This window comes from Tasmannia lanceolata, unplaced genomic scaffold (genome assembly GCF_043159265.1).
Source record: "Tasmannia lanceolata isolate RefF3 unplaced genomic scaffold, GAP_Taslan_0.1 ptg000008l, whole genome shotgun sequence".
In the NCBI taxonomy this organism is placed as follows: Eukaryota; Viridiplantae; Streptophyta; class Magnoliopsida; order Canellales; family Winteraceae; genus Tasmannia; species Tasmannia lanceolata.
In genome coordinates this window covers 11,611,881-11,634,412 of record NW_027518685.1, presented here as the reverse complement: position 1 = coordinate 11,634,412, position 22,532 = coordinate 11,611,881, and the positions used below count along the sequence as shown (strand labels likewise).

General features: G+C 39.2%; 1 protein-coding gene across 2 annotated transcripts; it reads right to left on the bottom strand.

The window, feature by feature from the left end:
• Positions 1-16,624, bottom strand: LOC143884361 (2-oxoglutarate and iron-dependent oxygenase domain-containing protein CP2-like). 2 transcript variants are annotated; one of them, XR_013252827.1, is made up of 9 exons: positions 16,076-16,624; positions 11,600-11,647; positions 8,005-8,181; positions 7,761-7,911; positions 7,270-7,356; positions 6,911-7,035; positions 3,633-3,741; positions 898-1,009; positions 1-770 (listed from the first exon to the last, which is right to left on the bottom strand). XR_013252827.1 is itself a non-coding variant. In XM_077387877.1 (9 exons), exons 1-9 carry the CDS (start codon positions 16,370-16,372, stop codon positions 735-737), a joined length of 1,152 nt encoding a protein of 383 aa, XP_077243992.1. In that variant the 5' UTR covers positions 16,373-16,614; the 3' UTR covers positions 1-734. The 2 variants fall into 2 exon arrangements, 1 of the variants encoding a protein (XP_077243992.1); XM_077387877.1 differs by having other exon boundaries at positions 3,633-3,751; positions 16,076-16,614.
• Positions 16,625-22,532: the final 5,908 nt, after the last annotated feature.

Genomic DNA, 22,532 nt, shown 5'->3' with positions numbered 1-22,532 from the left:
TTGAATTTGAATTGTTATGCAACTTCTGTTTTAACTATCTGTTTGCAAGCCACAATTGTATAGTTATGACCTAAATGATACTAGAGAAGATATTAATTTACATGATTGAAGCGATGACAATAAAAATTAAAAGTATAGAGAGCAATGGAAAGAGATTAGAAGAGTACAAATCCTCATTGTTTGATCAGAATAACATTTCTAGCATTGGACAATCCCTTCTAAATACAGAACAATTTGAAGGCACACACCCCTGATTTTCTCATTTGCCGTGTTTTTTTACAGCGTTTTGTTGTTGCTAGCATGCGAGACGGGAGGTCTCTATGGCACCAAACTAGAATCCTTAGTTGGAGAAATCGTTGAGAAGGATAAGAAATTCTGGCCAATCCATCAGTTGCCGCAGTTGTAATCCTCGGATCATGATCAAACGATCAAACAGAATTGAGATTACTTTCAGAACTACCCAGGAAAAGAATATTGGCATTTGTGGCCAAATCAAGTTCAAGAGTTTTTGCAGGAAAGTTGGCATTTAGGAACATGATCATATTGGCAGTATGGTTAAGCCAACTGATAGATAAATCACCATGCAATTTACTAGAACATCTTTTGGGTTGCCATCAACTTGAAAAATGGATCAAGCACACAAAACAAAAGTTCCATTTTTTTAAATGTCTGGGTGAGGATGACACTGATATTTTACAAGCACCCAGTGTAAATTACAAACAGCGATGGACATCTCAAATCATGGATTCTCCTTCCCTCCTAAGGAATTCCTGCCGAAAGAGCAATGCACAGAAAATACCCGTTTCAAAAGCACGTCTTTTTATGACTTGCCTATTTTAAGCTGCAATTTACTTGGTAGAATAACAGATCGAGTTTGAGATTCACTATTCACTTTACCAGTTTGTTAGCAGCAATCGAATTACGTTGCCTTTCTTTCTTCTCACGTTTGCACTCTCCGCACCAGCTAGAAAAATCTTTCTGATACTTCTTCAGCTCCCTAAAGATGGAACTGCAAGAACAATTTAAAGTGTGCAGTTCAATCAATAAAGGGGCCTCAGAATTATCCATGTTCTGCAAGGAGGAACCAAGCACAGTGCTGAACAAATCATAACAGAAACAGCAGAAAATATTTCAACTCGGAGGAAACATAAATAACAATAGAGGCGAGGAAATATTGCTTGTCCAAATAGATATTTTCAAAAGGAGGCTCTTAATTTCAGAAGCCTTCCACGCATCTATTCTATGGTTTTCGTCGTTCACTTTCCAACCTTCATGTGTCCATGATAATTTTATCACAAGAAATTCAATTTGGCATCAGAAAAGTCCGAAATGAAGATCAGTGGAAATGCTGACAAGGAATTTACTGTCTGAGATAATTGGCATGGTTCTATCATAAATCTATTGTCAAATAAATGCCATTTTGGTAAGCCACAGGGAACCCAAATGCAAAACCAACTGAATGTTAAACTCGTCAATAGGAAACATTCTCAATTTCAATGCTAATTAGAGCCAATATGGAACAACAGATCTAGTACCTTATATGGCACTCAAAGCATCACACTATGGTAAACAAATAGACTGGATTTGATCAGATAGCTCAATTGGAGGAGGCCATATATGGAGAGAAGAGTTTATTTGCCATGGTAATGACTGTACATGGGAATACGCTTTGACACACAAGGTGGATAATATAATTAAGAGATATAAGCTGTAAGGAATCGTACGGGGTGATGTGATTCTAATTTTCAAAATATTGATCTGAGGTGTACACCTCACGAATGTACGCTTCAGATATACGTCTCGTATGCCTTTTAAAACGTTGGTTCAATCCAAGCATTATAAGCAAATCAAAGAAAAAAGGAGCACTTGGTATTGGCAAGATCAGATTAAGAAACAAGGCGTTATTATGGAGATTTGGCATTGAGAAGGAGGCACTTTGGCATAAATTGGCTACAAATACGGTAGAGATTGGGGGGATTGGATGTGCCGTAATTCATTGCCTGGTAGAGGCTCTGCTGTGTGGAAATCAATAAATTCTACCCGTGAACAATTCCAGCAGCACATCCATTTCAAGGCAGGTAAAGGGGCGAATATCCGTTGTTGGTTGATCTTTGGGTGAGGGATAAACCACTATGTGAAGTATACCCGGATCTATTACGACTTGCATCACAACCAGAGGCAAGAATTGCTAACAATCTGATGAGGGCAGAGGGTCATGGAAGCAATTTCTGGGATATTTGTCTCCAGCGGCACCTCAAGGACCATGAAATTGAGCATTTTGGTGATCTGTTGCAGCTTCTATCTTCTTGGTATTTATCACCAAATGTGGAAGACAGCTGGGTGTGGACACCAGAACCCGAAGGTGGCTTCTCAGTCAAATCATTCTATACTAAACTTAATGAGAGACATGGTAATATCTCTCGGCGCACCAGAGTTTGGCGTCCAATTGCTCCTCTCCGCACTACAGCGTTCACGTAGACCATGGTTCAGTGCGGTATTAATACCTGTAAGCACTTGAAGATACACGGGTTCCAACTAGCAAGCAGGTGTATGTTATGCTTCAACAACTGCGATACATTGGATCATTTGTTCCTACTCTGCCCCCTTCTCTTATCAGTTATGGATGGGGATTCTAAAAATTTTTGGAGTCTACAAAGGAAAATCAATAAGGTCATACTCAATTGGGGTGATGCTTTTCAAAGATGTCTTGGTAAGTCCATGTGGCGATCAATCTTTATGCAGTCATATGGCACATTTGGATGGAGAGGGAAAATCGTATTTTTAATGGCCAAGAAAGGGCGCGGCATCACGTTGCACTCGATATCAAACTCAAAATTATATATTGGTCGAAAGCTAAGGGTGGCATCCCTTACTCCATGAGTGAAATTTTGTGTCGTTGGCTTTCGGTGATACTGGAGAAGAAATCTCGGTGAGGGCTGGTACAAGCTGAATTTCGATTGGAGTTCTCTCGATAATCCTGATAGGGCGGCGGGTTTCGGCGGAGTGATTCATGACACGAACAGCCATATCATTATGTCTTACTCAGCTCCCGCCGGGATGTGTGATGCTAACGAAGCTGAGGCATCTGCTTTACTATTTGGATTGCGGAGGTATGTGAATCACAATTTGGGGCCTTTAACAATTGAGGGGGACTCTGCTAATGTCATTGCTTGGGCTGCGAATCGGTGTTGCAGGCCTTGGCAGCTCCACAATATCATTGACGAAATTCGGGACCTCGTTCGTGTTCTCCATCCTCAGCTCTCGCATATGAGAAGATCCGCTAATGACACGGCGGACTGATTGGCAAAGGAGGGGATCGGTCGTTCTGACGCTCATGTGGCGGTCCATGTTCCTATGGGGGAAGTGCCATGAGGATTCATGTATCAAATTGGAACTGCTGCTGACTTTAATTGCTCAATCCACTGTAGCGTGGGGGACAACTTGTCCCCTTTTGTAACTGCTATTTTGATGGAATAAGATTTTGTTATCTTTCAAAAAAAAAAAAAAAGGCCACAAAACAAACAGATCTTATTTCCTATATGGTATATTAGTAGCATTCCCTTGACAGGAACTTTCAGAAGGATAACAACTAACAAAGCTGCATGAGAGATGCAAGGGAGATGCAAAGATACCTTCTGCACCACAGGAGTAAATTGATCCTATGACCAGTTGTTGTGGGCCTGGCACCATGCCGGTGGCGGCCACGATGAAGCACAGCTTGTCCAGGGACATGAGAATAATCTAATATTTCCTACCAAGGAAGCAGAAACGTCCATCAGAAAGGTGTTCAACCACTGGTAGTCATATCCACAGCATGCACTGATAAGTGAAAATTCTAAAATATAGTTAATATTAGGCTCTATGAAATTCCATGCGGACAAGCTCAATATAGCATAACCAATCAAAGCCATCAAAAGTATAGGAATCACATGATAAATTATGCATATGTTATAAACTTTAGGGTGGAAGATAAAAGAGACATATTGCCTTACAAGAAGGTTGAACGTGCAACAAATGTATGCAAAAAGAAAAACATTCTACAAAAATAAGTCGTGCTGAGTGAAAGCAAATTCCAGAAGCAACTGCCCCCAAGCTAAGACAAGAAAAAATGTGCATGAAAGATTTAAGTATGAGATGACATGCACAGACTAATGTCCATATAGTGTGAAGACATTGCTGTTGAAGGTTAAAATTTAAACTGTGTAGATAATAAGGAATCAGGGGAGATAATGATTTGAAGTTCACTGAAGCACCAACCAGGGGCCATTCACAAAAGTCAACCAAAACTATAAACCAGATCTAGTGGCTAGTGGTGCTAGCATCTTGCCTGATAAATTTTACATGAGTTATGTTGTCTACAACCACTTGAAAGATCAAAATCGGGGTCAGATTTAATTAGATTAGCATATAAATAAGACAATAAAAGAGAAGAAAATGGAAATGAAGCCTTATCAGGGATCACTTCATATGGTGAATAGTTTTGCTCTAAGCTAACCAAAGGAGGTCAACAAGAGCAACTATAACAAAGCTGGATGTTCTTAGACTTGGTATGGTACTAGTTTTTACAAAGCATCGACGCCAATGGCCTTTAAGGTTGACTCCCTTGGTATCTTGATATCTTCTTTCTTGAGTTAAGAGGCAAGTGCAGGAAATATGAACGGCTTTTCATAAATTTCTCATAATTTTGGTTCAATTTACCATAATCATAGAGAGGTGAACCATGCAACAATAAATTGCAAAAAAAATAAAAAAATATATATATAGTCCATGTTTAAAAGATGGGGGTCTCAAGGCCCAGAAGCTGTCTGACTTGCTAGTTTTGGTAAGCTGATCGGCCTCTCTATTAGCTGAGGTGGTTCAATTTACTCCAAAGCAGTCCTATCTATCCATCTCTGGTAAGCTGATCGCCCTCTCTATTAGCTGATCTTCTAACATGGTGAAATTTAATCAACGATCCTCCAATCCGATCGGAGATCTCATCCATCCAATGAGCAAACCTCCAAGGTGGCCATGAAGAACCTTTTAACCATCGAATCACATTAGAGTGTCTCCCTCCACCACAAACTTATCTAGGTTTTCCAGCTCCAGTTTCCTTATTCCTTGTAGAATTGCCCACATCTCCTCCTCATTAGAATTCGCAAAGCCGATAGGGCCGGAGAAGGAATAAGGCAACTGAGACGGATAACCTAGATTTTGAACAAAAGAAAAAAAAATGAACCTCTCACTACTTTTGCCTTTCATGTTTAAAAATAAACAAACATCCTACTACTATCCTTTTTTTTTTATACATTTACCAATTATTTTCTAGTTTGGGACAAAGGCTTTGTTGAGTTGAGTTGAGTATACATTTACCAGTTATTTTCTAGTTTTTAGTGTGCTGTATGAGATTCCCACCTTTAAGTGTACCGTAAGATATTTTCACCAAGTTGTTCAATATAGCTAACGAACAAGTAACTCAAGCCGAGGGACTCACGATAGCCTTGGAAAACCTAGTAGATTGCAAGTACATTATATACTTTCATTCTAGATGTGCAAAGAAGGTGGAATAATTGACCAGAATTTAGGAGCAACTTGTGGTCTTTTGATATGGAAGACCATGCACTTTTACAGAACCTTTGGTTATCAGTTTTATTTATTTTATTGTTTGTAAACTGTTAAAAATTGCTAATTTTATAATTAAACAATATACTCATCAAGTGCACGTTATGATGTCAGTATAGGATATGAATTTAATCAACATACTCATCCAGTGCATGTTATAATTAAACCACATTGGCCAGAAAGATTTGGAGTGGTATCTTGCAACGTTTTGGTATATTATGGGTATTTCCTTGCTCTCTTAGTTCACTTTTTGAGTATTGGCAAATGTGCCCTTGGAGGAATAAGGGTAAGATGCTTTGGAATATTTCTTTCTTGGCGGTTCTTTGGGTATTGTGGAAGGAGAGAAACGCAAGGATTTTCAAAGGTAGGTCTAAGAGGGTTTCTTTTCTTCTCAGTAAGACTATCACCCTTACCATCTAGTGGGCTAAATCTTCTTCATCTTTTAGATTTGTCTCGGCTTATGATTTGTGATATGGATGGCGAGAGGTTTGTTTTAGTCCGGAATCTAGACCTAAAATTATTGAAGCATGGGTTCCACCTCCTATTAGGGGGCTTAAAACTAAATTTTGATGGCTCAAGCATTGGTAATCCGGGGTCGGCTGGCATAGGGGGTGTTCTTAGAGATGAGGAGGGTTTGGTGAAGTGGGCTTTTTCTAGTCCAATTGGAGTTGCTGACCCAAATGAAGCTGAGGCTCGGGCTGTGCATCAAGGTATCAAATTCCTAAGGGGTGATGAGTTGGATAGAGTCATGGTTGAGGGAGATTCCCTTAATGTTATTCGATGGTTGTGTGGTTCCCGTGTTTTTCCTTGGAGATTTGCTGATTATTTTGAGGAGATTAAAGACATCATTGGAAACCATTCCATTTCATTTCGTCATAATAGGAGATCTGGAAACAAGGTGGCGGATAGGCCTGCTAGGGAAGTGGTGCAGTTGGATGATATTTAGCTCTTTGATTTCCTCCCGCCCTGATTTCGTGTTGTATTATGCTTCATTTATGTTCTCTTTGTATCTTTTTTCCATTTTTTGATTTCTTGTAATTGACCATCTTGGTCTTTTTAATGAAATCTTTGCCATTCAAAAAAAAAGTATAGGATATGAATTTAATAGCATTCAGCATACTCCTTTTCAAAATTATCCAATAAAAAAGTGAACAGAACGGAAATCATTCAAAAAATGAACAGAATGACAATCGACTCATTGGACTTATAACTATAAATTATGCCCAAAACCTTGCTTACTCTTAAAAAAACAAATTGAAAAAATGATTCACCCTGCATGATCCAATATTGATAATAGAGACTAGCGTACCTCGGGTTGAATTTCTGAGTTAACGTGTTTGTCACAACGAATACCTCGAAAGAATAATTCTCCGCCAGAAAATTGCTTACCCAAGCATACATTCAAAGTGACTTCTGAATCATCCACATGGAAACCTACAAAATGAAACCGTAGAGAATTAGAACGACAGATATTAGGATTTTGACACTCAAACTGGGAAGGGAAAATATTACAACCGAAGTTTTTTTAGATTCCTCACAAGAGATGTTACAAAATTTAGTTCCAACTTTAACTTTAGTCAGTTGCTTTTTTATGTACGGCTGAGGAATTATACATATCCACAAATGCACAGGCAATTAATGCAAAGAAAGCTCAACGAAAGAACCCACCCAACTCCACATCCCTATCTTTTCCATATTCAACAACAAAACCATGATGGGAGTCCAGCGTTGAGCCACCGACTTCAGGAAAAAATACTGCACAATAAAGGAAATTTCACGCAAACAAAAATGAGAAAAAAAACTGACTTAGTCATAACTGAATGGATATTTCTTATGTTGTATCCATGGTTTTAAATTTCGGATGAAATCCGAAATTTCGAACCGAAATGACCGAAACCGAAATTTGGCAAAATCCGAAATTTCGGGTTTTACCAAATTTCGAAATTTCAAGAAATTGACCTTTTTTAAAAATATATATATAGAATTAGTCCATAATTTCAGGAAATTTGGTAAATAATTAAATAATTATTTTTTTAATTACCGGATTTCGGCTGAAATTCTGGGATTTCAGCCGAAATTTCAGTTTCGGTCAGGACCGAAATTTAAAACCATGGTTGTATCTACAGAACTGATGTTCATTTTGAGAAGAAATATATCACCTTTAGATATAGGACATACAAATTCAGCCATAAGTTTGTCAAGCATGGTTTCCAGGCCAAAATCATCAAGAACGGCACCATATTTATTCATTGTGTTTGGCCGCATAATTCTGAATTTGGATTCACGAACCCACCTTTCAAAATTATCCACCTAACGACACAGAAAAGTCTAGGCTCAAAAGGACAAGCTACACATAGATATTAATTCTACCATGCAGATAGCTAACAGTATGATGAAGGATACCTCAGATAACAACAACTCACAGAAACTTGGTTGAAGCATTGCAAATGTATACACTCCAGGAGAAGGTTCAGAAATTATATTTCTTAAACTCTCCTCTGAATTGGAAGTGATTGCATTAATAAATGATGGAACAAAGAAGGTTGTAGGTTGCATATTGTACAGCTCTTTATGCAGAGGCTGCACAAGAAACAAAGCAGAATTAAGAAAGCGGTATGAGAATCGAGCTCCTATAACTATTTTATCTGCAGAAAAACTTCAAAAAAAAAAAAAAAAACAAAGAATACAAGAAAGATTATATAAGTACTAATAGTGTTAATATATTACTACAAAGTACAAACATTCTAAGACTATTTACCATTGAAGGCAACATCACAACAAGAAGAGAAAACTAAAACAAGGTCGTGAGGAAAACCTAAAAATCTAAAATCAGCGAGTGATAACATAAGAACATATTAAACTAGGAAACAAAGTGGTTTTTTTTTTTTTTTTTTTTTTGTAGGTAAGCTGGGATCGAACCTCCGACCTCAAGGTCAAAGAACATGATCTTTACCAACCGAGCAAGAGCCGTGAAGAAAAATTGAGGAAAGGGGAGAGAAATAGACAAAAAGGGATAGAATTAGAAGAATAGGGGAAGAAGAGACGAAAATAACCTGAAGAAGAGACAAAAATAACCAAACGAATAGAAGAATTTAGGGAGAGAAGAGAAGATATCAGAAGAGAGAAGAAGAAAACCAGAATTAGAGGGAGAAGAATCTTTATTCAATATCAATAATCATCAAAAATTACAAAATAAGCTGTAAAGATGCCCATATATAGGCAAACAAACATCCTAATGTAGGTTTCTATCTTTTAGGTTGTTAATTGCCTATTTATAGGCCTCTTTACAGCTTTATTGTGAACTTTGATGATTATTGAATTGAATTGAGACTCTCCACTCTAATTTCCTCTCTCTGCTCCCCTCTTCTTCTCTTCTTCTAGTTCTCCTCTCCTCTTCTTCTCCTCTTCTCCCTAACTTCGTCTCTACTTCTCTACTTCTTCTCTTATTCTTCTACTTCTCTTCTACTTCTTCTCTTTCTCCTCTTTCTTCTATTTTCCCTCCCCGATCCTACATCACGCAACCCCAACTAGCAAACATTGGGTGATAACCTAAAAATGCATAACTAGCAACCAGTGAGATATGACACTAAAAAACACAAATATCTCGCACTGTACGCAAACAACGGATAATCAAAAATTATTATTCCACTTCTATTGAGGGAAAAATAGAGAGAATGGCCAGTGCTTCAAGGCAAAATATTAACTGGCAATCAAGTTGGCAAAATGACATAATTCCAAATTGTCTCGGGATTTTGAAAAATCATCAAAAAATCTTCATATTTTATCGGCAAAATGACACAAATATCGCAATAAATTCACAACAATATTTTTGTCCTATTTTTGTTCTTAAATTTTATATTTTATTTTCTGATATAAACCCGAACTTAACAAAAAAGATTAAAATATCCTGAGATACACCCTTCCGAAGAAACTCCCGAGACAAATATTTGTGATTATGGTTTTCATTAATCCCTCTAATTTTAAATGTCTTGGAGGTTTCTAAAGATGGAGGTTCCGTCGAATTGGAAATAAAAGAAAAAAAAAAGCATGCCTCTCGAAGGTTCTGTTCCATCAGTGTTTCGGCTGATCCGCAAGGAGAGGAATTCAAGGATTTTTTTTTCTCTTTTTTTTTGCGGGGGATCCTATATCTTGACTATGGGATTGACAGTTAGGATCACTTTTTTTTAATGGCGACAGTTAGGATCACCTTATCTGTGCGCTTCTGCATCAAGAACTTGGACTACCAACTATGGGACCCACAACTGATTAGTTTCAATAACTAACATACAAGGTATGTAGATAAGATTGAGCAGGGCACATACCTTTCCATATGTGCGCTTGCACGTGTTGGAAAACTAGTTAATATTAAAAGACATTTCAAAGCAACAAAAAAATAAAAAACCAAGAAAGTATCCATAAGGACACCATATCAGAAACATAAATTAATTTAGGGAAGCGCTGTAGTCGGAAAAGCAAGAAAAAAAATGATGCATCATATACACATCATGATTGGTGAATTTCAGCAGGCCCACCCAAAAAGAAAACAAAAGGGATGCAATATCAGAAACATAAATTAATTTAGGGAAGCGCTGTGGTCGGAAAAGCAAGAAAAAAATGATGCATCATATACACATCATGATTGGTGCATTTCAGCAGGCCCACCCAAAAGGAAAACAAAAGGGATGATGTCATGGGAACCACAATGAAATGGAAAATGCTGAAAAGATAATCACTTTAGGCTGCTTCCTAAGACACTTATTAGGCCCCACTTCTGCCTCGTTTATGTGATCAGATCTATTGATCCAAACGGCAAGAATAGAAAACAATGAAGGATCCCATAGCTGCACTAACTTTATGGGGTTAATAACTGTGTCCCATATCTGCATTAACTTTATGGGGTTAATAACGGTGTCCAGCAAGGGTAGCAACAGCAATCTCAAAAGGGGTGGCAGAAAGTCATGCGCAGAGTATCTGGCACGATGAGCACACCGACAAACATTGTTCTCGATAATTTATTGGCTCAAGTATTTAGAAGGATAATTTCAGAACTTGATGAAAATATTGAAGAAAAAAAAAATCGGCAGACTACCGCAGAAGATAAAATAATTAAAATGCATACGATTCAAAAGAAAGTAAATAAATTTATACAAAGAATAAAAGTTATATGCCGTTATACATAAGAAATGGAAACACCATGATAGTATTGAGATAATGCTGTGATAATTAAAAAAACATTTCTCGTGGTAAATTCAATTTATTGGGAAAGTATCAAGATAATATCAAATACTACAATAACTTGAAACAATCGGAGATATTGTCACATAGATGGAAAGAGCAATCTCCACGGTGGAAACAGCTCACTGGACCATAGGACAATGGGATTTTGATGAGAAGGAAACATTCCTTCCACGTTGGAAAATTAATTAACAATAATAAAGCATGTAAGATGAATGACAAGGCAAAAGACTTGCTAAAATGGTAGCTGCAGAAAACAGGCACAATAGAAAGAACAGCATACAGTAAACCTTCAAAAATACATTAAAAAGTGCAAAAGATTTTTTATTTTTATTTTTTTTTTTTAAAGATAAATTTGACTAACTACATTAGACAATCTTATTAATATATATAACAATATGGACAAGATATATGCGGTATGGCAACAATTGAGATTCAGCATTGGTAAATGACTTCTTTTTTGCCACTCAACTCATGATTGGCGATCAAGGCATTTAATAATGAGATTCAGCATTGGTAAATGACTTCTTTTTTTTGCCACTCAACTCATGATTGGCGATCAAGCCATTTATTAATGATCCTCTTGTAAATTGCAGACTTCTTCAAGTGAGACGGAAATTTTCCTTTTATGGGAAAACAGAGGTGTTTCACATATAAATAGTGTGATCATCTACACGCAATATCAACATAATAAAAAACCACACCACTACATATGAAACTAAACAACCCAATCAAAAGTTCATTGAACAACCAAACAACAAACCTGGTAGTTTGACATAATTTTTTGTCTGTATTCCCTATGCCTCTGAACCTGATAAAGAAAAATGGGAAGACTGTCAAGAACTGTTTCCTTAGAAACTACTTGTCCTATACAAAAGAAAACACATGAAGAAATTAAATGTTTTATTTGGAAGTAAATGTGGAGATTCAATAAAAAGGTGTGCAAGACATAAGCACAATGGTTTATAGAATGCAACAAATAATGTCGTGAGGCTTCAAAACCAGTAGATGTCGTCCAAATGTGAAATCCATGATACATAACACAGCCAAGGAACTATAACTACACCTATACACTGTTAGCAAAAGTAAAAGAACTTAATCGTCACCATCATATGAGAGAAAAGACGGGTGCTCATATGTGTACATTACAGTAAGAAATATCTTCCATAGCTTGAGAAACTTGAAAGATCGTCTTCCTAAAATGCATTCAACAATTGTAAGAAAGTAACTCGTGCTAATTAGAGTTTGAAGTATACCCACACCTTTACTGCCCAAATTTCGAACCCACCAAAGGCTCCAACAAGGCAATGCAAGGATGACGGACGTAAGAATTTTTTTACTTTCCTTCAGTTATGTGGTGCAGAGTTATCACATTCAAAAGCACAAGATCAAGAGTGCGTACGGTCATGTGCACGTTAACATATGATGTAGCATAGAAGTGCGCAAGCCTTGTTTCAAAGGAATAGGAATCTTTATCAACTTCTTATTGGGCTACAATCTGCAATTTTGTCCAACCTTGGTGCAGACTTTCTAGGGGAAGAGAACTTTGGGGAGAGGAGAAATCGAGTCAGAAAATGTCCAACTTCGATTACAAAGACTCTTAATGTAATAGGGACTGGAGTTAGGGTTGGGGTGGAGTAAACTCAAGAGAGGAGGATTGTAGGGACTGTTAAGGGTTGGGGTGGAGTAAAAATCTGAGAAAGAAAGTCATTATAAAAAAAATCAAAGAAAGAAAGAATGGAGGTGGCAGCTAGGGTTTGATGTTGAAAACCCAAAGGGATTTGAGTGTAGTGGTGGACGGCTAGGGAAAGAGAAAGGGAAGGGAAGAGAGGAGAATCTTCTAACCTTCTTCAATGTTGATGGAGATTCTTCTAACCTTTAGCTCTGATACCATGTTAAAGGTATCCTATCTTCCATGAGGATAGAAGAGGTTTAGAGAAGAAGAAAAGAAGTGGAGAAGAGATGAGAGAGAGTTGTATCCTCTCCCACACGAAAATGATGTGTGTGTGTGTGTGTGTGTGTGTGTGTGTGAGAGAGAGAGAGAGAGAGAGAGAGAGGGTTACATATGTAAAATGACAAGAATGCCCATATAAGTATATAAATACACTTAACAAATTTATTGTAAATTTTGTTCGCCAGTATAAGATGCATAACTAGTTGACATCAGCTGGTGTCTGCTTTTCACAAATTTAAAGTTCCATGCAAGTACTAGAACTTCAAAAATTAAAGAGAAAATTAGAAAAAAAACTTAAAATCCAAACGGTGCCACTAGAAGTACATAGTTACTCCTGTTACAATTAATAAATAAAATAGAAATCTAGTTTCAATTAAGAAGCGTCAAATTCTATATTCAATCAAAATTCCGAATCAGAATGTACGACTGCATCACTACGTCTCTGTATAGTTGGGAATTTAGAAAATATATCGCAACTGTAATTCCCCAATTACAAACAATATGTTATACGTAGAGAAGCATGAGATTAAAACCTCTTTCCAGATCAAGTAAATTTAAAATGTGCCTGAGAACCTTTTCACACATGGAACCAAACCTTCTAACTCCAGTGCCAAGCCACTTGGATGAACGTATTTACTCTTAAAGTGGAGGATCTCGACCCCTTAGCCAGGGAGACTGAAAGGTGGATGGGAAAATCCTACCGGATCTGTCAGTTAGAGAAATAACAGAAGTAGCACAGGCTATATCTATGTCACAAATATCTCCGATTATTTTCAAAATATCGTGTTTTTATTGCGACATTTTGATAAAACGAAAAAATCCCAAAATAATCCTGAGATTTAAAAAACCAAATATATATATATATATATATATGAGTTAAGTGAAGCTACACATACGTGTAGCTAACTTAGCTACACCGACGGCTTAAAATACAGTGGGCCCACATTATTTGGGTGATCCAAACCATTCATTTGATAGGCCCTCACATTGATAGGGTGTGCCCAAAAAATCAGCTCCATAGGATCATCCCAACCCTTCAAACTGTGAAGGCAAAAATTGATAGATTTGTGAAGGTTTTTACACGTCCAATTTTGCCTCCACAAATCGTAGGGTTGGGATGATCCTATGGAGCTGATTTTTTGGGCACACCCTATCTATGTGAGGGCCCATCAAGTGAATGGTTTGCATCACCCAAACAATGTGAGGCCCACTGTATTTTAAGCCGTTGGTGTAGCTAAGTTAGCTACACGTATGTGTAGCTACACTTTCTCTCTCTCTCTCTCTCTCTCTCTCTCTCTCTCTCTCTCTCTCTCTCTCTCTATATATATATATATATATATATATATATATATATATAAATAGAGAGAGAGAGATACACACACACAATCCCAAACACATGGGTCCCACATTTTTTGTGGTGATCCAAAGTCCAAACCATTCATTTGCAAGGCCCCATCATAGATAGGGTGTGTACCAAAAATCAAGTGCATTGGATCATCCTAATCCCTCCAAAAGTGGAGGGCAAAAATGGGCGGATTTGTCGACAAACAGTGTCTGTCCATTTTTCCTTCCGATTTTGGATGGGTTAGGATGATCCTATGGACTCCTTATATATATATATATATGAGGAAAGTGTTGTTGCGCTCGAGCGCACGGCTCGAGTGCCAAATCACATGGGTCCCACATTTTTTGTGGTGATCCAAACCATTCATTTGCAAAGCCCCATCAGAGATAGGCTATGTACTAAAAATCAGGTCCATTGAATCATCCTAACCCCTCCAAAAGTGGAGGGCAAAAATGGGCAAATTTGTGAACAAACAGAGTCTGTCCATTTTGACCTCCCCAAATGGATGGGTTAGGATGATCCTGTGGAGCTAATTTTTGGTACATACCCCATCTATGTAAGTGCCTTTCAAATGAATGCTTTGGATCATCCTAACAAAGTGGGCCGACATGAGTTTGGGGCACTCAAGCGCACCAACACTCTCTCTCTCTCTCTCTCTCTCTCTCTCTCTCTCTCTCTCTCTCTCTCTCTCTCTCTCTCTCTCTATATATATATATATATATATATATATATATATATATAGGGAGATGATATTTCCCCCTCAGTACGCATGCGCCCCCCTTATAACGTGATTTGACGTGAACAGTGGGCAACTTCGGTGCTTTTTGACGTCAAATCACATTAGAAGGAGGGCGCATGCGTACTGTAGGGGGGTGAAAATATCATCGCCCTATATATATCACGGGTTACATTAGAAAAGCAAAATGAGAATTTTCAAGGTAAATATTCAATATCTGGTCTACTGAGGAATATCGAAAGGATGTCCCAACTGTTATTCCATCAGCAACAAGCTCAGTCCAAGGCATTTTTGTACTTTAGAAATATTTCTACGTCGACCAGTGTTTGATCCCAACACGACTCTATCAAATGTTTTTGGCAACTTCAATTTGTACTTTTCTTTTGTTTAGCCCCAACTCTTTAATGGATATGTTCTAATCATCCAACATACCAACGTTTCATACAAAATTTTTCCATCTAAAATCAAAACGAACACCCATGAGCAAGAACAAATTAAAAGTAACATCTCCATCCAAATTTCTAACAGAATTTTGAATTAATATGAAGATCTTACATATAAGAATTTTCACTTTCAAGTTACAATCATAAACAACCACCCGTTGGGGAAAAAAGAAAAGAAACACCCATATCACCTAAATTATAAATAAAACGTTAATTACATTGGAAACAGAGAATCAAATTACCGCTTAAACTCCCCAATTACAAATAAACCAATCAAAACCAGTAGTGAACTACATAACAAATGCCCATAACACCCTCAAGAGATTTGCACGATGCAGATACTTTTCAGTGCAAGATCTTACATATAAGAATGTTTGCTTTCAAGTTACAATCATAAACAACCACCCGTTGGAAGAAGAAAAAAAACATGTAAAAAAATGCCCATAACACCTAAATTCTAAACAAAAAGTTACTAATTACACTGGAAACAGAGAATCAAATTACCCTAACATCCCCAATTACAAATAAACCGACCAAAACCAGCAGTGAACTACATAACAAAAGCCCATAACCCCCTCAAGAGATTTGCACCATGTTTACACTTTTCAGTGCAAGAGGAGGGCATTTTCGTCATTTAAAGTCGGGCCTTTTATCGATTAAAAAGTAAGTGAAGAAATTTCATCATTTCACATATAGCCCAGATAAAAACCCTAACTCTAAGAAAAAAACACATCAAATCAAACCCTTACAAGAGATCTTACCCTCGATCGTTCTCCTTCGGGCAAATAACGCGCCAAAATCTCCTTCATGAACTGAACCTTAACATCTCGAGGAACAGATAACATGCTCGGAGGCAAGTGTCGCTCCAGAGAGCTGAAAACTGTAGGATTGAACTCCAATTGGAGATCTTCATAGCTCTCAGGCTTATGATCAGTGTTTGGATTCAATCTAAGCCGTCGATCGGAGTATGATGAACGGCTCGATGCCACGATCCCGTTCCCATTCCCATTCCCGGTTTGGGATTCTTCTCTTCGATCAACAGTACCATCTAAGGACATTATTTTAGAGAATTTCTCAGAGAGATCGATGAGAGAGAGCTAATTGAAGTAAATGGCAGATTTATAGAGCGGCATTTTGGATAATTCGGAAGAGGTTATGTAGATTCTGATAGTGAAGGGAGAACTGATAAAATTAGGGTTTCAGAGAGAGAGAGAGAGAGAGAGAGAGAGAGACGGTTTTTAAAGTGGACGTGAAATGCTTGTCCTGCAGTTAGGGTTTCTGAACTGTGAAGGTTGATTTATTTGCTCCCTTTTTTAACTTGGGAAAGCCTCCTCTATTGTAAAAGAGTGGGAATAAATACACTAGAGAGGGTTGTTCAGATGAAAATAAAAAGGGTTGCATATATATGTAGATATATATCACTTCCAATATTTATTATTTTTACGTAGCTACGCCTACGTATGAGAAAAGTTTGGAAAAGCCACTGTTGTTGGAGAAAATTACATGAGTAACCATAGGATCGTTGAATGAATATCCATACGTATAGCCGTATAGGCATGAGTGCATGACTCTAGTGGATAAGATCTCTTTTGCCACCGTTAAAATTGGTCAAATCCACCCTTGTTAGGGGTACGTTTGTCTTATAAATGTTAAAAGCATGTAGAATAAGACAAGCAGAAGGATACCAACCCCAAAGTGGATTTTTTACACTCCCGGGATATAGGTTTTGTAAGGACTTTAAATAGCTAGTAACTATTGCATCTATTTTAGGGTTTGAGATGCCACTGGTTTTGAAGAAATTTACGAAAATAGTCTCTGGTTTTTCCCATGTGGCAATGTTCCACCCCTTGTTTTGGCCTCATCCACGCCAACAGCAGATTGGCATCCATGGAGGACTGCTGATACAAGGAGTCATGGTGGTGTATATCAGAAGCTCTGATAACTGATAATTAGTAGGAAGGTTAAGGGTAATGTATTGCATAAATTGAAAGGTAAATGGTAGTTGAACGGGTTCAAACAGGCAGATGGAAACTGAGATCTTCGCCCTTCCCCTCTTCATGAAAACCCTTTCTCGATTCTTGGCAAACCACCTAACAACTAGCGCCCTTATTATTCTTTAACAACCCCAACAACCACTATTGATGATACTTTAAACCAACAAAAAATCCATTTTTAACAATTAATTTTGGGCAGTGCTATTCAATCCCCCCCCCCCCCCCCGCCTAACAGTTTTCGTTAACTTTTTATGAAGGGGTGGAGAAGCAACCGTTAACTCCGAAAGCATAAAAGTAAACGATTTCTGTTAAAAGGAGAGGGGCAGGAGGGAATAGCCATCAGGGGGGGGGGGGGGAATATCACTCCCCTCAATTTTTGAAACCACTCTTTAGCCGCCTTCGATAAAAATTGATAGATCTTGCATTGGATCTCCTATGATCAAAAATTCGTATCAATGGATTGATTCTTACATCTAATTGATAGATCTTATTTTAGTTAAACATGGATGGTCAACAACTATATCCAGACAGAGGATTGTACTAAAAAACCACATTAATGGAAATTATGATTGCGTAATCTGTCTTTTTGGGCTATAAAGGATCCAAAGCAAGGACTATCAAATGGACGGTTAAGATCACTTATAGGTGACGCCACATTGTTGTAGTGCCCCGTTGTATTACAATGAGGCCCCATCCACAAAGGCCTTTCTTGGAGTTTACATTAGGTATGGAAACAAGAAAGAAAAAGAAAGGGAAGTTGTATTCTCATGCCTGCTAATGCCACATCATTTATTGTTGTTTTGCAGCTTACTAAGGGACCGTTTGGATACGCAGATTTTAGAATTTAGGTTTTTAGTTTGAAAACAGTGTAATAGAGGGTTCATGATCAAGCTGTTGTATGATGTCCTGGCAGCGTTTCTTGGATTTGAAGTGAGAAATTCAGGTTTTAAAAATCTCGCCTGCATCCTGAGATTTCTAAAACCTGAAAATATGGGAGGATTTGCTATTCTCTTGCTGACGGAAAGAAGGGTTAGAAGTAAAAATTGACGGTTGGTCCGCTTATTCTCTTGTCTCTCAACTACAATTTTGAAGAAATCCCGAATTCTAAAATCCGTGCATCCAAACGGCCCCTAAGGGTTTTTTGCCTTGCCCAATTATGTAGGCACCTCGAGTTGATCTCTCATTTGATCACTTGCATGTGTAAAAAAAAGGTAGGGAGGCCATGGATTCGGGGTTTTACAAATTAAAAACACTAGTTTTAGTCATGCACTTTGATTTCATGTAAAAATATAATTTCCGCCAAAACCAATCCATCTTCAATTTTTGGGTTAAGAACCAGCGTGGTTTTCATACAAAGTTTTAGTCCACATTGCTAAAAAAACATACTAAGAATCACAAGGGAGATCTCCTTGCGGCATTTGAACATACAGTACTTTTCCTTTCTCTAAACATCTCAAAGAAAAGCTCGATTATTCAAGCATAACTTAGACCACAAAATAAACTCTTCAGAGTTCTCCAAAGGGAAAAGTTGAGACCACAAAAAAAAAACTTGATTGTTCTATATTCTAGAGTGGAGGATCCCTTGTAGGGCACCCGCCCCCCTCCATGCCTAATGTGCCTCACATATGACCATTCTTTGGTATAGCCCCTTATCAAGCATCATTAGTTGGAATAATCAAGGCCACATACTAAACACACAAGTTAATGTGGACCCTATCAAGTATACGGACTTGACTTTATATGCAGACTCAACAAAAGTGTTTTATCCACTCCATATTCTATATTAATGATAACGGTCAATGTGGGACATTCTTTCATATATTCACATATCTGCTTGGGGTCTCAACCGTCGTGATTAAGATTCATCACTGTATATTTGGCAACTCCACGTTTGACAATTGATCCATAAAGGGATTTTTAGTCTCTATTCCAGGCGTGGACAATTCTAAATCTACAAAGAATTGGAAGACCACATATTCTGCCAAGGACTCTCAGTTACGATAATTGTTAGACCGAAAATCGGTAACAGGTACGACAGTGACGTAAGAGCTGAGCTGAATGACCCGAGGAGCTGAGTCCCGAGAAATCGAAGTGAGGGAGCTGAGTTCAGCTAGACTGAAATGAAGGAACTGTGTTCTGCACAGAAGCAAACGAGGTCAGAAGACCAACCCGGATGTAACTCCGGACAGGCCCTTCGACACTCAAGTCAGTATATGAGCAGGAGTGCAGAGCTAGTTTAAGAGTTTTGGAGAGGTTGTCCATTACCTTTTGGTTTGAGCTTTGAACCCCCTTTTATAGAGGGAAACTCGATGACGTGGGATGACCTACGCCAGGACAGGTGTCGGCCTGTGATAGGCTTGAGTTTACCTACTCCATGACAGGTGTCGGCCTGTGATAGGCTTGAGTTTTTACACCCCATCAGTTGCCCCCCCCCAGTTCTCCAAGTCGTTGAGGTGACTTGGGGAAGTGTGGTGAATTGCATCCCTGGATGGGCGGCGTCTGTCCGGAAATTTGCTGGAAATGAGTCCGGAAATTTGGCAGTCCGGCCTGGAAATGAGTACGGAAATTTGGCAGTCCGGCCTGGAAATGAGTCCGGAAATTTGTCAGTCCGGCCTTGAAATGAGTCCGGAAATTTGGCAGTCCGGCCTGGAAATGAGTCCGGAAATTTGGCAGTCCGGCTTGGAAATGAGTCTGGAAATTTGTCAGTCCGGCTTGGAAATGAGTTCGGAAATTTGTCAGTCCGGCTCTGCGGCGAGCCCGTCAGTGGAGAGAAACAGGCCGCTGGACCAACTCGACCGCAGAGGTGATCCAATGCTTCAAAGGATGGAAGAAATGGATCACCGCATAGAAGAGCTGGCAAGTGATCAAAGCAGGCCTACTGTGCGGGCGTTCTCAAGCAGAACGCCGTTTACTAACGACGTCATGGGTGCCCCAGCACCCAGAGGATTTAAAATGCCAACCATCCCGCAATATGATGGAACCACTGACCCTGTGGATCACTTGGAAACGTTCAGGACGATGATGCTCCTCCACGGAGCGTCCGATGGCTTCCTCTGCAGAGCATTCCCGACAACACTGACCGGTGCAGCCCGGGACTGGTACTCCAGGATCAAGCCAAACTCCGTCAGCAGCTTTGAAGATTTTGGGGATGATCTGGTCCTCCATTTCATGAGTAGCCGCAGGCTAAGGAAAACAACCGCCTCCTTGATGGCCAGGCCGGACTGCCAAATTTCCGGACTCATTTCCAGGCCGGATTGACAAATTTCCGGACTCATTTCTAGGCCGAATTGCCAAATTTTCGGACTCATTTCCAGGCCGGACTGCCAAATTTCTGGACTCATTTTCAGGCCGGACTGACAAATTTCAGGACTCATTTCCAAGCCGGACTGACAAATTTTCGAACTCATTTCCAGCAAATTTCCGGACGGACGCCGCCCATCCAGGGATGCAATTCACCACACTTCCACAAGTCACTACAACGACTTGGAGAACTGGGGGGCAACTGATGGGGTGTAAACACTCAAGCCTATCACAGGCCGACACCTGTCCTGGAGTAGGTAAACTCAAGCCTATCACAGGCCGACACCTGTCCTGGCGTAGGTCATCCCACGTCATCGAGTTTCCCTCTATAAAAGGGGGTTCAAAGCTCAAACCAAAAGGTAATGGACAACCTCTCCAAAACTCTTCAACTAGCTCTGCACTCCTGCTCATATACTGACTTGAGTGTCGAAGGGCCTGTCTGGAGTAACACCCGGGTTGGTCTTCTGACCTCGTTTGCTTCTGTGCAGAACACAGTTCATTCATTTCAGTTTAGCTGAACTCAGCTCCCCCATTTCGATTTCTCAGGACTCAGCTCATCGGGTCATTCAGCTCAGCTCTTACGTCACTATCGTACCTGTTACCGATTTTCGGTCTAACAATAATGATGCTAAAATAGAAAGTTCTATTTGTGTACTATGGCATCATTCAATGAGAGTGGGGCCAAGGGCTATGAGCCAGATTTGTTATGGCCAACAAATTCCATGGGTCCAAGCAATGGTCTTTTCCCTTACACCCCAAAAAATGCTGATCTTAAAGATATTTCAGCAGGGCCAGAGCCGGTGAAGTCTCTCTTTCTTGGGAAATGTTTCCGATTAGCGAGTACGCTGCCCTCAGCCCTCGTCCTCAAAAAGTAAGGCGAAAGAGTCGGTGCCCTCGAAAAAGACTCAGTCACTTTAAATAAAGATGATACCGAAGGGAAATCCTAGCCAGAACCACATGTGCAAGTTTCCCTGCAAGTGGCTCGTCCGTGATAACTTCTTCGGATTTGCGTGAACTAGCAGACCGATTACTAAGGCCTTGTTTGTTTTAGATTGTTGCAACCAATTGTGAACCCCAAACTTATTATAGGACTCAAAATTAAACGTAATTTTGAGTTCTATAATTGGTTTGGGGCCCACAATCTGTTGTCACTGTCTCAAACGAATAGGGCCTAATTGGGGATGTTCCCTCTAGAATGGGTGATCAAAAGATCGAATCACTATGCATATCTTGGTGCGAATAGAAGACGCAAGAGTCATAAATCTCATGGAAACTAGCTAGAACGTATTCGAATGGAACTGATCCCATAGAGGACTACCACAAGCACGATGCATGAATGAGAGTGGATTGATAGTTTTCTAGTTTAGGAATGCATGCGTATAGCATCGTTTGTCCCAATGATGGCGTTTCTGATCTCATTTGTGTTTTGATCGAAGAAACGAAGTTTCATTATTAGGAAAAGAAGGCCGTGGTCAAATAGGGCATGTAAGATTCTGTGTATTGCGTCCTTCTCTCAATAAGAGCTCTAGCAGCTACAAGGGGGAGCGTTTTCAATGCCTTATTGTGCCTGAGAAGCGAGGTTTCGCCGATAATACCCTTTGTTTGTTGTTTTAATTGCTTATAGAGTGATTTAGTTGGATTTGGTTTCCGGCCTCTTTGTTTCAGTCTAAGTCGACCTGGCCAATTGATAGCCAACCAGAACTCAAATAATGAGTTGCTTGTTAGAGTAATGCTTAGAAGCTAAAGATGAGATTAATGATTTACTTGCCACACCAGCTGCTTAGCATTCCTCACTCGAAAACAAGACCATACTTTCGTGCCTGTCTCGCTCTCCAGTGAGATCGTAGGCGTATGTTCAAGTGTGGGTCAAATTTGATCCGCTACACTCCGATCTGTCGGATGAGGGATTTATATAGACCGCGAT

Coding starts and splice junctions, on each gene's coding strand:
- LOC143884361 (XM_077387877.1), bottom strand. CDS start 16,372: ATGTCCTTAGATGGTACTGTTGATCGAAGAGAAGAATCCCAAACCGGG. Junction 3,752..6,910: donor ACTCAGAAATTCAACCCGAG/GTACGCTAGTCT, acceptor CTTCCTTGGTAG/GAAATATTAGATTATTCTCA. Junction 771..897: donor CGATTGCTGCTAACAAACTG/GTAAAGTGAATA, acceptor CTCTTTCGGCAG/GAATTCCTTAGGAGGGAAGG.